This window comes from Boleophthalmus pectinirostris, unplaced genomic scaffold (genome assembly GCF_026225935.1).
Source record: "Boleophthalmus pectinirostris isolate CB_2022bp ecotype Guang Dong unplaced genomic scaffold, ASM2622593v1 HiC_scaffold_5, whole genome shotgun sequence".
Taxonomy (NCBI): domain Eukaryota; kingdom Metazoa; phylum Chordata; class Actinopteri; order Gobiiformes; family Gobiidae; genus Boleophthalmus; species Boleophthalmus pectinirostris.
Genome location: NW_026571404.1, coordinates 37513747 through 37532793, shown reverse-complemented (window position 1 = coordinate 37532793; position 19047 = coordinate 37513747). Strand labels below are relative to the sequence as shown.

The 19047-nt window shown below is 40.1% G+C and overlaps 1 protein-coding gene across 1 annotated transcript in view; it reads right to left on the bottom strand.

Moving 5' to 3' along the window:
• LOC110168528 (sodium/potassium/calcium exchanger 3-like) overlaps positions 1-5166 on the bottom strand; it is a 135906-nt gene extending 130740 nt beyond the window's left edge. Inside the window, exons 1-2 of the mRNA XM_055162462.1 lie at positions 5037-5166; positions 1450-1460 (exon numbers count right to left, since the gene is read on the bottom strand). Of these exons, the coding sequence (XP_055018437.1) occupies positions 1450-1460; positions 5037-5166 (141 nt within the window). The remainder of the gene's footprint in view (positions 1-1449; positions 1461-5036) is intronic.
• Positions 5167-19047: the final 13881 nt, after the last annotated feature.

Sequence of the window (19047 nt, the reverse complement as noted above, 5' to 3'; positions counted from 1 at the left end):
AGACAGAGAAAGAGAGCGAGAGAGAGAGAGAGAGGAGGGGGAGGAAGAGGAATTTGAGAGAGAGGGGATAGTATTGAATGACAGAATGGGGGAGAGACAGGAGAGGAAGAGAGAGGAGGAGAGGGTGGATATAGAGTGAGAGAGAGAGAAGAAAGGAGAAGACATTGAGAGAGATGGGGAGGGAGAGATAGAGAGAAGGGAGAGGAATAGGGGCTAGAGAGGGGGAGAGAAGAGAGAAGAGGGAGAGGAGGAGAAGCTGAATAGAGAGTGTCTGTGTGAGAGAGAGAGAATAGAGAGTGACAGAGAGGAGGAGAGACAGAGAGAAGGTAGAGGGGGAGGAGGTGGATAGAGAGTGAGAGAGGGGGAGAGAAGAGAGTGGCAGCGAGAGGGAGGGAGAGAGAGAGAGAGAGAGAGAGGAGGCAGAGGAGGAGAGGGTGGATATAGAGTGAGAGAGAGGGAGAAAGAAGAGAAGAGATTGACAGAGAGGAGGAGAGGGAAAGAGATAGAGAGAAGGTAGAGGGGGAGAAGGTGGATTGAGAGTGAGAGAGGGGGAGAGAAGAGAGTGACAGCGAGAGGGAGGGAGAGAAAGAGGAGGAGAGGAAGAGGGATTTGAGAGAGGGGGAGAGTAGTGAGTGACAGAGAGGGAGAGAGATAGACAGGAGGTAGAGAGGGAGTGAGACAGAGAGAAGAGGGGGAGAGAAAGATAGAGAGAAGGGGGGGGGGTTAGAGAGAGAGAGAGAAGACTGACAGAGAGGGGAGGAGATAGAGAGGAGGAGAGAGTGGATATAGAGGGAAGGTAGAGGGGTAAGGTGGATAAAGAGTGAGAGAGTAGAGAGTGAAAGAGAGGGAGTGAGAGAGAGAGAGCGAGAAGAGAAGAGAAGAGGGAGAGGAGGAAGGGGTGGATAGAGAGCGAGAGAGAGAAAGCAGAAAGCGACAGAGAGAGGGAGAGAAAAAAGGAGGGAGTGTAGGAGAGGGTGGATAGAGAGTTAGAAAGAGGACGAGAGTAGAGAGCGACAGAGAGGTGGAGTAAAAAGAGGAGTGTGAGAGAGAGAGAGAAGAGAGTGACAACAATTCAAAACGACCACAAAAACAGAAACAGCAACAGAAATGTCGAGCGTCATCATCTCCTAAAAAGAGTGACATTTCTGCACATTTCTGCTTCTTTTTGTGGTTTCCTGCTCGATTTAAACGTCAACCTAGTTCCTAAATCTAGATGTGACAAAAAAATAAAATAAAAAATCCCAGTGCGAGACATAAAACCCCGATCTCCACAGAGTCTGGTGTTTTGAATATCATCCTCGTATAGATTTCCAGCTCATTAAACGTCCTGATCGAGTCCTGCAGATTCGGAGATTGGTCTTATTGACATTTCAGAGCCTGTGACGGATTCAGCGGCTTCATGTAATTACATTTAAGAGCCTATTTCTGCTGCTGATTACAACGGATGACAACATGTATCCCTATGCACTTTTCATTTGGTTTTAAAGCACCACAGCTCCAGGTTTGGCCCGTCGTTTAAAGAGCCCATCTCATGCAAAATCAACTTTTCAGAGCTTTCTACCTTCTAAGAGTGATGTGTGGGCCCTTGTATTTGTCGCCGAAGTGGTTTTTAGATTGATTTGGTGTTTTTTTTAACAAATTGCAGCGTATTTCTGCCCTCCCACATGACAACCAACTAAAGCTGCTACAACGATGACGCGGCAGATACACCTATGATGCGTTTGACGTAGCAGAAAGAGTTTCACACCCGCCCCCCTCCCCTGCTCCACCACCTCCGCCACGCCTCCACCCACTCACACACCGTCCTGCGTCTGCACCGTACAGGTCTGCTGTTCTGCATTATTTATCTTAGGGCTGGGTATCATTAAGAAGTTGCCGATACGATACATACCTCGATACATGGGCCACGATACGATACATATCTTGATACAGCGAGCTTTTGAGTCAATACAGTTCGATACAATATATTTCAAATCGATTCGATATGATTCAATAAAAAATAAAGGCTAAATCGTAGCTATGATACTAAAAGTCTTATTAAACCACTTCTTGTACAAAGTGAATATGAAACACAAACATTTTAATAATAAAAACTGTGAAAATGTCAAATGTGCTGCATAAATGAGTTTCCTTCCACTAAACAAACAACAAAACTGTAGCTCTGGAACAAAATAATTTAGTAAAAAATACCAAAAATATACTCTTGGTGATATATCGATACAGCAGCCCACGATATTGATACTGTATCATCACATTAAACGATACGATAAATCGATATTTTGATATTTTTGCACACCCCTAATTTATCTTTATTATTTGTCATGTCGACAGAAGAAGCAAGGCCTGCTAAGTGGCTGGAGTTTATTTCTGAGAACACAGACTAAAAGATCCCCAAGAATATTTTTGTTGCGACACTTCACCAAAGTCTGCTTCAAGAAGTACAGGTATTTTAAAACTGGACTTACAATGAAGCAGAAGCGACACTTTGGAAAAGGATGTTGTTCCCATGATACCAGGGTCCAGTGAAGGAGATCCTAGATCTGTAAGTTTACCGTGAGTAAACCACTGAAGAGAACTAAAAACAAGCTGCAACGTTTATTTCTGCAGATTATCCCACATATAATTTCAGTCTGCATGTCATCTCCCTTGTTCTACCTGTTTTAGTTTGACAAATGTTACGTCGTCCTATGATATCACACTGATACTAACAACAGACTTAGGGCATCATGTTATTCTAGTGAGTCGTCTTCAATGTTTCTGCATGAGAACAAAATGGTGATTACACCTCAGTCATTACGACCACTGATGTTTAGTGGTCGCCTGTCCACATTGTGACGACCTGAGATGGCGGAGGAAGGGCGGCTCACTCATCACCTACGTCACGTTTGGAGGGCGGAGCCTGTGGGAGGAGCAATAGTCGGCATTTCATAGTTCCTGGTCTGTGACTGTCTCCAAGAAATCAGTAAGATTTCATAACTATTGTGTAATGGATGTTCCAAAACCCAAATTGTGCTTGTTTATGTGCAGAAGATACAATGTGAAAAGAGTTACTTTGATGAGCTCTTTAAAAAGAGAAAATCTGTTTTGTAGTGCCCAAAAAAAGCACTTTAAAGTTTTTTTTGTACGTTTTGTTGTAGCTTTCCTTCGTCAAAAACCCACCTGATGTGCTTTTAGATCATCCATGCATGTTTGAGTCATCTAGAGATCACTCCGGGGCAGATTCTGTTCAAAGCTCCGCCCACAAGCCTACATCACACACGCTCTCGCACAAAACTTCTCCAGAAATATACAAAAACATGAGACAAAACTGTACACTGCAACTTCACAAACCTGACAGCTTGTCATAGCGCTCTGAGGGGGAGTGATTTAGCATGGGGAGCAAAGGGAGGAGAGACTCAGAGCATCAAAACAAAAGAGAAACTTATAAAATGTCAATGGTTAAATGTAAAAATAAGTACACAAGTAAAAAGAAATAAAGCAGAAATCCTGTCCAAACAAGCTTCTATAAAATGACGACAGAGAAAATCTTAGAAGATCTGAAGTTAAACAGGGATGAGTAAGGTTTCCTGCGTCACAAAAAGAGTTCTCATTATTTGTGTGATGATTTTGGCATCGCACTTTAGTCTTGTCCACATGTGAACTCTTTTCTCATAAGGCAAAATAGACCAGGTCCAGATCTGCTCCAAACACAGAGCTCTGCAGGAACAAGAGCAGCGCTATGTCGATCACAGGACTAAAGGAGGACTAAACCAGGATTTAACCAGGTCTGGACCAAGACTACATGACTAAACCAAAGTTAAACCAATAGTCGACTAAATCAAGACTAAACAAGGACTAAACAAGGACTAAACAAGGACTAGGACCTCCAATGAACAAGGTTTAGTACTGGACAGGGTTAAACCAACATTACACCTGTACAACAGCTGTATTAAACCAGGACTAAACCAGAATTAAATCAGGACTGAGTCAGGATTAAACCAGGATTACAACCTGCAATGAACAAGGTTTAGAACTAAACAATCCTAATATTAACTAATCCAATATTACACTTGTATTACACCTGTATTAAACCAGGACTAAACCAGGATTAAATCAGCACTAGATCAGGACAAAATCAGGACTAGATCAGGAATAGGACCAGCAACAAACAAGGTTTAGGACTGGACAGGGTTAAACTAATATCACACCTGAATTACAGCTGTATTACACCAGGACTGAATCAGGGCTGAATCAGGATTACGACCTGCAACAAACGAGGTTTAGAACTAAACAATCCTAATATTAACTAATTCAATATTACACTTGTATTAAACCTGTATTAAACCAGGACTAAACCAGGACTACATCAGGACTACATCAGGGTTACAACCTGCAAGAAACAAGGTTTAGTAATAAACAGTCCCTATATTAACTAATCCAATATTACACCTTATTACAGCTGTATTAACCCTGGACTAAACCAGTACTAGATCAAGACTAGATCTGGACTAAATCAGGACTAAATCAGGACTAGAACCAGCAACGAACAAGGTCTAGGACTAGACAGTATTACACCTGTATTACACCTGTATTAAACCAGGACTAGATCAGGACTACACCAGGACTCCACCAAGACTTAACCAGGACTAAACCAGGACTAAACCAGGACTAGATCTGGACTACACCAGGAACAGAGAACAGGGTTTCGGACTGTACAGGGTTAAACCAGTATTACACCTGTATTACAGCTGTATTAAACAGGACCAAACCAGGACTAAACAAGAACTAAAGCAGAACTAAATTACACTCAGCAGTTGTCATGACCAAACCAGGCCCAAACAGCACCATAAATAAAATATAGGCAAGACCACATTCTGGACTGAATCAAACCAACCTGACCAGGACTGAACCAGGTCTGAACCAGGTCCAAACCAGATCTTCATGATGGAGCCAAGTATTTCAGTTTCTCATCTGAGCATGATTTGAGAGTAAAATCCCGTTATCCGCACACATCCAGCCCGGAGCGGGGCAGAGCAGCGCGCGTGTCGGTGCCGTACCTGCGTCGTGCGTCACGGACCGCAGCCCCGTGGCCAGCCCCAGCAGCAGCCCCGCGAAGCACATCTGGAACACGAACAGCTCCTTCCTCTTCCTCCGCCGGCCTCTGCTGCTCCTACGCCGGCTAAGCATCAGCAGCTCCCCGGCCCCCTCGTCCTCGTCATCCCCCGGCATCCCTGGGACCACCACGCGGGCCATGGCGCCTCGTTGCTCGGCCAGCGCTGCTCGGGGAGTCCGCGGCGGTGGAGCAGAGGTGGAGACAGTGAAGCGGTGCAGGAGCCAGGAGCAGCGGCGGTGCCAGCTCCGTGTCTGACTGTGCACTCGACGGAACGAGATCTGACTGGCCGTGCGAGAGAGTCCGAGGGGCGGGTAAGTGAGAGCGGAGGGACGGGGGCACATCCGACCGAGACTATCACAATAAAACACGTGTCAGCAAAGAAAGAGCAGGTTTCATCTGGACTGGGTTTATTTTAACTTCTGCTTCAGACTTCACTGGGACCCGTCAGATGGATAAAACATAAAAGAAGCTCACAACAGCTCAACAAACATCAGAAAAAACCTTCTCTGGGCCTGATGAAATCATGAACTGAATTCTATTATTACAACAATTCTACAGTTATTACACCTGTATTACACCAGGACTAAACCAAGACTAGATCAGGACTAAACCAAGACTAGATCAGGACTAAACTAAGACTAGATCAGGACTAAACCAGGACTAGATCAGGACTAAACCAAGACTAGATCAGGACTAAACTAAGACTAGATCAGGACTAAACCAAGACTAGATCAGGACTAAACCAAGGACTAAACCAACCAAGACTTAACCAGGACTAAACCAGGACTAGATCAGGACTAAACCAGGACTAGATCAGGACTAAACCAGGACTAGATCAGGACTAAACCAGGACTAGATCAGGACTAAACCAGGACTAAATGGCATCTCAACAGGTACAATTATCATGACAATATAAGCAGTCTGGTTTGGTCAGAGTCAAATGAACCTAACCAGGACTGAACCAGGACTGTACCAGGACTGATCCAGGACTGAACCAGGACTGAACCAGGACTGAACCAAGACCTCATGACAAGCCCAAGTATTTCTGTTTCTCATTTGTCCATGGTAATGTAAGTGTTTAGTTTTTTTTCCAGATGCTTCCTTCACAAGCTGAGATATGGTTCCTCTGATGCCAGCCCCAGTCTCTAATAAGATAATGAGGAATGTTTCAACATCTGAGGACTTTTCACCAAAAGATATAATATTCAGTTTTAAATTGTTAATCGCTACAGCAACAGTCTTATTCTTATCATTCTGAAACCAGCAGCTGAAAGAACGCGTGTGAACAGATTTATGTAGTTTACATGACCCTGACCTCAGTTGTAGTGCAAAACTTACACTCTGTGGGCGGGTGTCACCTGTCAGGACCAGTGGACTACAATAACACATAACAGGGGCAATTATCTTCACATCTCCACAGTGCAATGTAAGTGAAATATTTCCAGTTTAAATTTCACATGACAAGTAAAATGATCTACTAATGGAACAAGCCTTTTTGTACTTGAAATATGAATCTTGTTACGTTAAAGATAAAAAAACAACAACACTGATTTGCTCTTAAAACAAGAAACTAAATCTTATGTTGTTTGAATATGAAATACTTGTTTCCATTGGTACATAACTGTCAAGTCAAATCTACTCAAATGAAGTTAAATTTAAGCTTAATTTGAGTCATTTAAACTTACCTATGGGCCCGGTCAAGCAGAAGTAAACAACAAGGCCAAAAATTCAAGTTAATGCATCTGATATAAAAATGTATTGAACAGATACATATGTACTCTAGTTTATGAAACTGTTGACCTTTTTTCTGTACCATTTTTGGTTCTAAAGTTCCATATGTTTTAAACAGACCATGAATGAAACATGGAACAAAAATTATTTCCCAAATTTCAAAGACCTGAAAATCATGTCAATAAATGGATGTATTTCATCATATCTTGTGTTATTCCATCTTTGAACTGTTGATGAAGGTACATGATTTTTAAAAAAATGTATTTAAAATGATAAAAATTTGCTTGGAAGGACTGACATATTTTATAGAAATAGTTTCCTTTCATTTTGAAATAATATTAAAGTTTTCAGAAGAAAAAAGTTGATAAATGATGCAAAATCCTGCACCTTCTACTTGTTTGCACAATTTTTCCTCCGTTATTTTTCCTCCGTTACCATGACCTTTCTTAATCAAAAATCTCATGAGTCAAAAAGTAAGAGGTTTTTCAACCTAATCTTGTACCATATGGTAGAAAACTATATGAAGCAAATATTCAAACCAGTTTGTTAAGGATATGGAAGTGAGAACCAAGAGTTATCACTGTTTGGATTTATTGCCCAAAAAGTGCTGCATATTTCATTCCCTCTGTTACCGACATGAGTTTTTTAATTTTTTGTCTTGAACTTGAAAGAATATCACAGGTTTAACTTGACCCTGTTGGAGTGTAACTCTTTCCTACATTCTGATACTTTACTTATTTCAATAGTTCCTCTAGTTTCTGAATAAGAGACATTTGAATGTCAAAAATCTGCCTGTTTCCCTCCGTTACCCTTATATTACTTTTTGCAGTGCACCTTTAGTTTCAGTCAGAATACCGGCTCGAGCATCCCACTAGTTTGAAAGTCCCAGCGCAACTGCCCGGGAGAGGGGGGACATTCTCTCTGACCTTTAGTATGTGATGTACTGAGTTAGAAAAAATCAGCTTCTATATCATAATAAAATCAAATGTGAATGTACCAGACCAAATGTGTGGCCTTGTTTGTGTCATTTTACAGATTTTCCCGAAGCGGTACACATTTTTTTTCAGTCTGTAATCAATCATAATCCAATATAATCCTTATTTACTCACAGAAGTTTAATAGGAAATCATCTTTTAAAAACTTTTTTCTTGTTCCGCATGTCCTAGAGCATCTGTAACTGTTGAAATATGAATAATTTCCTAACCTGCCGTGTACATACACGACTGGTCAAAAGTTTTAGAACATTTAAATTTTTCCAGTTATTTATTGTTGTTCAAGTGGGGCAAGTCCAATGAAGAGCCTGAAATGGTACAAAGGTAAAAACTGAACAGACAGAGGTTTAAAAAAAAAAAGATAAAATATACAAAACACAAGTCCAAGCTCTGCCAAAACTACCTCAGGAAAAAAGAACAAGATGGTGAGTTTGAAAACATGGAGTGTCCAGCACAGTGACTTAAACCCCATGGAGCTGGTTTGGGATGAACTGGACAGAAGAGTGAAGCAACCGACAAATGCCACACATTTATGGAAACTTCTGCAACAGACTTGGGAAGAACTTTATGGACAATATTTGATTTCTGTTGTAAAAAGAACGAGCCACAAGTGTGTTCAGCTGTTCTATCTGCCAAAGGTGGATACTTTCATCAATTAAAAGTTTAGAATACATTTTGGTCAACAGGAAACAGTAAAAAAAAACCTGGAATAAGTGTGGTGTTCTAAAACTTTTGCAGCTGAGCACAAGAAACTTAAAACTCTACAGAAGTTGTTCAAAAATTGTTCATAATCATGTTTAGGAAGGTCTTAACTATGTATTTAATTGAAATATGTCAGATCACCTCCCAGGGCGTCTCTCTCGGGAGGTGTTGGTGGACTGGCCTGGGAACACCTCAGGGTTCCCCCGGAGGAGCTGGAGGACGTGTCTGGGGTGAGGGAAGTCTGGGAGTCTCTGCTTAGACTGCTGCCCCCGCGACCCGGCCCCAGATAAGTGGAAGAAAATGGATGGATGGATGGATGTCAGATCAAATCCTGAAATTGTTACCCATGAGGAAGTGAGGGCACTGCCTATTTTCCCAGCTGACCACATAAAACATTGACTCATTGAACATTGAGGCCAAAATTAAAAACTGGGACTAAGTCGTGGGCCAAACTAAATATTTATTGAAACGTTTCAACAACATCTGCATGTTTTCTCTTCTTTCAAGATATGTTTATTAAACCTTTTTCCTATTAAAATAAATGTTTAATAATAGTTTTGCCTAAACACTGAATCCAGATCAAGCAGAATATAAAATAATAACAACATTTTAAATAAATAATGTCTATATAATGTAGCCGACGGGCAGCTCTAATGCATACTTGATACGATTTCGCAGGCCAAATATAATTATATCGTGGGCCCAATTTAGCCCCCGGGCCTGAGTTTGACATGTCTGACATAGAACGAGCATTTTATCATCTAAAGAGTCACTGCCCAAGTTCTGCAGATGGACTAAAGAGAGTATTAGCAATTACTAATTATAATGTAATTAATATAAAATATATAATGAAAAGGATGTTGTTTTTAATTTATATGTATATAGATTAACTCACTTTTATAAAAGGTACAATTCAGGGGGACTTTCCAGCTTTCCTACTAGCTGATTTCAATTCTGATTCTGATCTGATCGTCCTCGTAGGGAAATGTGTCCTCTGCATTTGAGCCGTCCTTCAGTGTCTCTGGGTTAAACCTGTCAGCAGCAGTGGGACCATCTCTAGATCTTGAGTTAGTCTTGATCAGAACTATCTTATCTGGAGGATTTGACCCGTTGTGCATGTTGTGGGTTGATGGAGGAAACCAGAGCGTCCAGAGAAAACCCACTCAGACACAGGGAGAACGTGCAAACTCCACACAGAAAAACTCACAGCTGTGGGAGTCAAACCTCAGCTCCTCGTGACAGTACAGATAAGACATTCTCTAGTGTGTAGATGTAAGACTTTTATTGTGAAATCCTCTTTTCCTGTTTCTGCTCCCACCGCTGAAACACTTTGACAGATCTCAGAGCAGATGAAGAGTGCTCATCTCTCTGTCTCTCCTCTCTCTCTCTCTCTCTCCATCTCACCCGTCTATCCCTCCATCTCTCCTCTCTACTCTCTCTCTTCACTCTTTCTCCTTTCTCCTCCTCTTTCCTTCTCTCTCTGTTTTATTTCTCACCCTCTCCCTCCCTCGTCTCTCTCATCTCTGTCTGTCAGACCGTAAGTGTATTCTATCGCTCTCTCTTTCTCTCTGTCAGATAGCACGGATGAGTCGTGTATGTCTCTCCTGTCTTTCTCCCTCTTTCTTTCTCTTTCTTTAACCCCTCCTTTCTATCAGACAGTACAGATAAGTATTGTCTCTCTCCCCTCCTCTTCTTCTTTCTCCACCTCTTTCTGTCTCTGTCTCTCCTTTTCTCTCTCTCGTTCTTCTCCCCTCTCTATCAGACACCACAGACGAGTGTTGTATCTCTCTGTCCCTCTCTCCTCTGCTCTTTGTATCATAGAGCAGATGAGTGCAGTCGTCCACCCAGAGGACCCTTGTGCTGTGAGGAGCACAGAGGAGCAGGTCTGGTGTGAGAAGCACAAAGGAGCAGGTCTGGGTGTTAGTGTGAGGAGCACAGAGGAACAGGTCTGGATGTTGGTGTGAGGAGCAGAGAGGAGCAGGTCTGGGTGATGTGAGGAGCACAGAGGAGCAGGTCTGGTGTGAGGAGCACAAAGGAGCAGATCTGGTGTGAGGAGCACAGAGGAGCAGGTCTGGGTGGTGTGAGGAGCACAGAGGAGCAGGTCTGGGTGTGTGAGGAGCACAGAGGAGCAGGTCTGAGATCTGGTGTGAGGAGCACAAAGGAGCAGGTCTGGGTGGTGTGAGGAGCACAGAGGAGCAGGTCTGGGTGATGTGAGGAGCACAGAGGAGCAGGTCTGGGTGATGTGAGGAGCACAGAGGAGCAGGTCTGTTTGGTGTGAGGAGCACAGAGGAGCAGGTCTGGGTGGTGTGAGGAGCACAGAGGAGCAGGTCTGTTTGGTGTGAGGAGCACAGAGGAGCAGGTCTGGGTGATGTGAGGAGCACAGAGGAGCAGGTCTGTTTGGTGTGAGGAGCACAGAGGAGCAGGTCTGGGTGGTGTGAGGAGCACAGAGGAGCAGGTCTGGTGTGAGGAGCACAGAGGAGCAGGTCTTTACTCTGTGTCGTACAGATCTGCTCATAATGAAGTGAAGGAGATGTGAGTGTTATGTAATCACTGTGGATCTGTGTCGTCATGAAGCTGTCAATCATAACAACAGTGCAGTGTGCACAAACAAATGGAGCTGTTGTTACTCTGCACATTGTTCCACAGAGTGGCATTAAACTTCACCATGAGACAAGCAGGCTAAGACACAGGTCAGATCTGTGGAGAGAGGTCGCCTCACACTCAGAATGGATAATTTTCTGTGTTTTTGAGCAATATTATTACACATATTAATAAAGCTACAGTATGTAACTTTGTATTTCCATGGAAATACAAATTTAAAATCATACTCTGGAACATTCTCCAGTTTTATGGCAAACTTTGGAAGAGGAACAACATTTCCATGGAAACATGAAGGACAAGGCCTTACTCCAGGTGAAATAAGAGTCAAGTTTGTGGAGATGTGAGTGAGGGTGCATGTTTTTCAGTGCAGTGAGCACAACCAAAGTGCCAAAACATGTTTTTATTTACATCTGTTTCCATCTATTATTGTGTCTTGAAATAAATGAGCATAAATAGACATGTTTGATGGTGTACGGAACATTCCCATGTGTCCATGAGCTACAGCCACACCTGAAGAGAAAAGTCACATATGGCATCTTTAATTTGAACAGATATTTTTCCACTTTTTTCCACTACTGAGAAACATTTAAATCTATTTCTTTTCATTTAAATGCCATTTTTCCAGTGGAGAGTCTTCAGTTTGTCCCCATTGAAATGTTATTGTTTTGTCTGAAATGTTCTTCATGGGCTCTTCCATGGAGACCGAAATGGTGTCTTTACCAAGTTACAGGTCAGATCTGTGGAGAAGCAGCCCCACTCACAGTAAGAATGGCTGTTTTTCAAGATATTTTTACCAGTAAAATCATTTACTTGAGTAACTGCATGATACATAAGCATTAACATTTCCATGGAGACAAGCACATGTGTAACCCAGGTATTTTTCTGTCCCTGGCCCTCTCTGCCTTATATTTTGGCCACCGTTGTTTTCAAATATCGCGAGACTTCCCGCACGTATCGCGAGACTTACTATGTCAAGCTCTTTAAACATGGCCACGCGCTCCATTCAGTGGTGTGTTGTGTCGGGCCTGGGTGTGACTGAGCTGCTGCAGGTAGAAGATTATCACTGATAAAACTATGGAGTAAGAAAGCTGTCAAAAATATTTGTGCGCATAAAATAGAAATCCGTGCATATTTGGAAAATCCGTGCATATTTGGCTGTAGTTGCGCATAAAATAAATATTTGTAAACTCTCAAATGAGTCCAGTCGTACATAAAATATATTGTGTGTATTTTATCCATCAGAATACGAATTGAAAAATTACGACGTCATGAATTATAATCACGAAATGAAAATTTACGATTACGCTTTCATCAGTACGAATACGAATTCACAGACGGAACTTTACTGTCAAAAATACGTCATCACTTCACAGACATTATTCATCGAGCAGAAGAAACATCGATCAAGATCAAGACTGCACATGCTTAAGTTTGTAGCAGAGGGTAAAAACAGAGTAATAGCACAAGAAGCTACAACAGCGACCAACAAGTGGGTTAATTAAAATCTATTGTAAAAATGTCTTGAATTCTTGAAAACCGAACGCTGCTGTATAATATTGTGTAGAAACACCTCCTTTGAACGGGAAATTGCACCTATATGTTAGATAACATAGTGGAGCCAGTTGGCTAACATCCGACGTAACGTTATCCCAGGGCTAATTAACAAATATCAGTTTCTCTGTATGTTTAGATTAAAACATTCACGACTACAGCCACAGCGAGCATCAGCCAGTCTTAACCTTCATCCATCCATCCATCCATTTTCGTCCACTTATCCGGGGCCGATTTCCCAAATACGCACGGATTTCTATTTTACGCGCACAAATATTTTTGACAGCTTTCTTACTCCATATAAAACTCACTGTTTTCACTCTAAAAGTATGTTAAAGTAACTGTTATGTCATCAACTTCTCTAGATGCCTCATGCCTTCGTAACGAAGTGCTGTCGTGATCCTGTGTGGTTTAACTAAGTGGAACTGGTGAGTGTTAACTTTCATTTGTTGCTGTTCGGAGCTAATGCTAATGCTAATGCTAATGCTAGCGCCCCGATTCAGTCCACTGTACACGGAGCTGTGAGCGCGAGCTGGCGCGAGCTGCACTCGTTCACATTCATTTATATAACCACTTTTAAAGGCGATATTTATATTCTGATCAACGCACTTTATTGACATTTTGTACTAATATTGACAACAGATTATGATTGATATGATCCTGCTAAATTGTTGATCTAAGTAATTTAAATTGACTTATTGTTAATGGGAAATATTTTACAATAGAGTACTCTAGATACTGACCAATACTTATACATGTACATGGCTGAATAATGATTATGATTATGATTTATTATGACAAAATGTGATGATGATGGAAAAATGTTTTACAGTGACTTAGTTGTACATCACACACAAGCACACACACACACACACACACACACACACACACACACACACACACACACACACACACACACACACACACACACACACACACACACAGCACACACACACACACACACACACAGCACACACACACACACACACACACACACACACACACACACACACACACACACACACACACACACACACTCACACACACACACACACACACACACACACACACCACACACACACACACACACACACACAAGCACACACACACACACACACACACACACTTGTTGTGGGCACTGGGCCCTCATTGACTCTGCTGGGAATCACCCACCGTATTACAACAATCTCCAGAACTCTTTTGTGTTTTTTTCACAACCTCCATGTGGATTATATTAACTTTTGTTACGGCTCAACTGTACTTGGACTAAGGACTATAACGCATTGAACTCCTCATAGACTCTGAACTCAATCATATGAATATGCACATCTGTAAATATTGTAAATAGTCTCTGTCTGTTGTACACTGTAAATAATACACCACAACTAAGCACTTCAGTCTTGTGTAAGTGTCTTATTAAACACCTCACTTCCCTCCGAGCCGAACCCTGGTCTTCTGATCTAGCCTATTACTACTACCACTACTATACTTCCAGTCTGTGTTCTAACCCTTAGTGTGGCATTGTATAAGTGCTACACATGGCTGACCCTCCACCACAAATGATACATATTTATTTCATAAATATTTATAATCCAAGACACCTGTGGATCATTCTGTTAGAGTGTGGACAATTTAAATGTACAAGATCCTCCTGGATATCTGCACATCACATTACAGAGCAGTGGATTTTTGTTATTGGTGCAAAAAAAGAGACACACAACGCTGCTGAATCCTACGTGTATCACTGAATAAGAAAGTAACGTGAAAATGAAGTGCTCATGCACAGTGGGCGTGTACAGGTGGAGGTGAAAATGCATAGATCGGAGCAATGATGTCTTGAATCCAGAAGAATAAAGTTGACTCAAACATGCACCAATCAGTCTAAACACAGCTTCAGAGTGTCGGGGAGAAGGACGCTGCTATCACTCAGTTAAACGCTCTGAAAAGTCCATTCTGCAGAAAAGGTCTGATTTAATATTTTAATGAATCTGTTCAAAATAATCATCCTTTAAACCTTTCTCTGCTGCAGGGCTTTTGTCTCTACTCGCTCCTTTTCATTCTCAGATGGAGGTGTGTGCATTTGACCCCAATCAGGCTCGGAGCCGCACACACAGAGGTCAAAGGTCAAGTGCATTGTTTCAAATGATAATTCTCAAAATGGACGATTCCTTCTCTCCCCCTCGAGACTCGTTACACAAACAGGAAGTGAAAAACCGCACACTGCACCACAGCGCGTCCATCTTTATTCAAATGTGAGACGGTCTGAGCCAAATGAACGCGGTCCAGAGTTATTATGAAACAGAAAGGAGAGGCGCAGAGACGAGTTTGCCCCGCAGGATTTGATTAAAAACTGGTGAGTCAGAAAGTCATTGTTGTGATTCTAATAGTGAACGGTGACAATGGTCAGATGTGGATGCAAATGATTCAGGAAATATCTCAGTGAATGTCAATGAGAAGAGATGAAAAAGACCGAACTGAATGGGACCACAGCAAGATTTTTCATCATTTGACTTTTTGAAAAACTATTGGTTTTATTACGATGGAATAAACTCAAGTAACTCCAGAAGACAATGTCAAATTCTCAAAGAGGGCGTATTATGCTAAATATGTTTTTTGGAGCTTTCTATCAGGTTTTATTGTTGTTCTGTCATCAAAAACACGACTAAACACTGCAAAAAGCAATATCTGTGTAAGTTAAAATGACTTAAACTAAGAACAATTAACTTTATTTCAGTACATTCAACTTGACAGGTCAAATGATCTACCAATGTGTAGTCCCTGAAAATTAAGAGCACCCCCTAGTGGTGTACAAAAGAGGAAGAAACCTTAGAGATAGACTTATACGCTCCTATCTTCCTCCAAACCACATCAGACCAAACCATGTTGACTCTTATTCCTGATGAGAATCGCCGCCGTGGTGGGTGCAGTCAGTGTAACTACACCTATCGCTGCAACAGTTTTAAGCTCCTCACAATGGAAAAGAAAGAACCATCAGAGGAATTATATCCTGCAACACTAAGTCTGTTATATTTATGATCACCTGTCCCTGTGGTAAAGCCTATGTGGGTAAAACAAGCAGGGCTTTAAAAACATGTATTGCAGAACATAGGAGCACAATCACATGTAAAACGTGAACTATCCTGTGGTGACTCATTTTGTAGATCTTAACCCTCACGCTCTCCTCGGAGTCACATTGACCTGAAGACATTTTTTTTTTCCTTCCTGCTCTCTTGGGGCAGGTCAATCAAATTTATTAGCAAGAATTTATTTGAAAATACATTTTTGGGTCTGATTGACCCGCCCCAAGAGAACAGGGAAGGGGAAAAAAAAATTCTTTGGGTCAGTGTGACCCTGAGGAGAGCGTCCTATCTCTTCCTTAAGATATATTGGCGTTGAACACGTGGAGCTGCCCCCTAGAGGTGGGAATGTAGAAATGCTCCTGTCAAAAAGAGCACTTCTGGATTCACTAACGTAAGACTCTCGCTCCTCACGGACTGAATGTGGAGTTTGATCTAAGATGTTTTTTGGAATATAGTCTAACTATTTTTGTAAATATTATTATTTTTAATTCTATTTATGTAAATATCTAAACAGTTGTTTCTTGTTGTAGAGTGGGCTGAACTCACTGGGTGACCTCACTTTGGGACCTCCCATTCGTTGGAGGGGGATATGAGCACCTGGGCTGGCAACCATTTTGTGTGCTGTGGTCCAAAGCAAGAAAAATATCTGATGAAGGCTTTTTTTCCCCAAAATGTTATTTTGAAAATAAAAAAGCTGTTGGACATCGGCCATCTGAGTGTGCTATAGATTTTTTCACTTTTGTCTTGCTGCTCCTTGCATTTGCACCTCTACAAGAATTTTTGTGTGCGTTTTCTGATTCATTTTAGTCCCTGAAAATTAAAATGCAATATTTCTGTTATAAAATTCTAAGGATGTAACAATAATTGAAATATTATGAAATCATATCATGAAAAGTCTCACAATAATATCATAGGCCATCACAGTATATCAAATTACAAGATTTTTCACTTAAATAAATAGTTATGGTGTAGCAACAGCTAAAAAAGCAGAGGGAACTACAAAGACCATGATCCTTTGCTCCTTTTCAGTGCAGACTACATGAAGAAATAACTGTTCTTAGTCTTTGGATTAGGTCTTGTCAAGGCCTTTTAAGTGAAAAAAAGTAGCATATTCACAGTTTTGTTAACCTCCACAAAATATCGCAATAAATATCGCTCCATGAGACGCATATTGTGAAAATATCGTACTGAGAGATTTGGATATTGTTACATACAAATTCATAAAACTAAATTCATATTTCATTTAAATAGCTAAAATAATAATAATAATAATTTGATATAAATACATACTTGATTGATATATATATTTTTTATTTTATCATTTCATTGTACCTTTGTAATAACAGGGTCTTTACTGTTAGTGCGAGTGTGAGACTCAAAGGCTTATGGGAAAAGTGCATTGATTTGTTGTTGTTGTAAAGAGGCAGACAAAAAAATACTTACTAACATAGGAATCAAAATCTGAAATTAAAAGTTGCCCAAAAGCTAAAATGAATGTGAGTCTTGTCGTTCATTTGGGGTGTAAAAAATTGAAGTGTGTTTTTCTTCATTCAAGCTACAGTAGATTTTGTTTCTTATTTTAAGTGCAAAGAGGTGTTGTTTTTCTTATCAGCAAGATGTATTTTCATATTTTAAGTATGAAAAGTCTTGTTCCGTTGGCAGATCATCTTACTTGTCAAGTGAAATTTTATCAAATTTTAATAAAACTTTTTTTTTTTTTTTTTTTTTTTTCAATTTTTATTTTTTTTTTTTCAGACAAAAAAAATGCTCACATGGACAATTGACCACATTGTCAACACAGGTCAACATATAACTGAAAAAAAATAAAATAAAAATAATAATAATAATAATCACAATAATATTAACGATAACAAGCCAATTCACACACTCACACACACATACACACATACACATTCACATATTCATTAAACAATATTTGCACAATACAATTTATCAGTCGCAGGTAAGCCCGAGATTTATATTCAGTGACCACATGTACTTAAAAAAAAAAAAAAAAAGATAGAAAATAAATAGAAGAATAATAAAATATAAATTAATTGATTAAATGATTAAATAAAGTAAAATAGGTAAATAAAAAATAAAATAATAACAACAATAATAAAAATACATAAAAATTAAGTATTATCACTGTTATCATCATCACCACCAATGCTGAACAACAACAATAACAATATATATATATATATATATATATATATATATATATATATATATATACATCATTTCTATTTTTTGGATATGATATTTAAATAAGGTTCCCATAATTTCACAAAGTCTTTTCGTTTTCCCTTTGCTGTAAATGTCAATCTTTGAAGGCTGATACGTTCTGAAATGTCCTTAATCCACTGTTTTGTTGGGGGGCTTCAATGTTTTTCCAGTTTAGGGCGATGGCTCTTCTTGCATGTAATAGTCCAAAGTCCAGTCATTTTGCTTGTTTTTTTTTTTTTTTTTATAAAACTTTCTTAATTTAAGTCATCTTAACTTGACTAGATTTGAGTTCGAGGTTTTAGATGTCATCCAAGCGTTTTTGAGTAATCTAGCCATCTCTGGGTTTTCAAAATATAAACCTGTCACACCCTTGGTTTGGGGAGGTTTGTAACAGAGGTGGAGACTTGCAAGTTGTGACTTGGACTTGAGTCAGATTTGAGTCACTATTTTTAGGACTTGAGACTTGACTTGATAAAATAGACTAAGACTTGGGACTTGACTTGGACTTGAAGGTGTGTGACTTGAGAAGACTTGATGCTTCTCCTAAAAATATATGTTTTTAGAAAATACTTTGCTCTTTTTGTTGATAGATGCAGCGTTGAATTTTACAGGAACAAACTGGAAAATGTCCCTCTGCATCTGTTACTTTGGATGGAACTGAAGTACTGTGAGATGGTATCCTTACATATACTACAGTAAAATACAGTACAATACAGTAAAACAGAGTGAACTACATAGAATATGATTAGGACAGACATACAACAAAATAACTGTTATTAAGCTCTTTTAAATCTGAATTCTTTCTGTTCTGACTGTAATGATTCACACTCAGATCTTGTCAAGACATTTAAAAAGGAAAAAATAGCATTTCTATAACACTTATCTGGGCCCGGTCAAGCAGAAGTAAACAACAAGGCCAAAAATTCAAGTTAATGCATCTGATATAAAAATGTATTGAACAGATACATATGTACTCTAGTTTATGAAACTGTTGACCTTTTTTCTGTACCATTTTTGGTTCTAAAGTTCCATACGTTTAAACAGACCATGTATGAAACATGGAACAAAA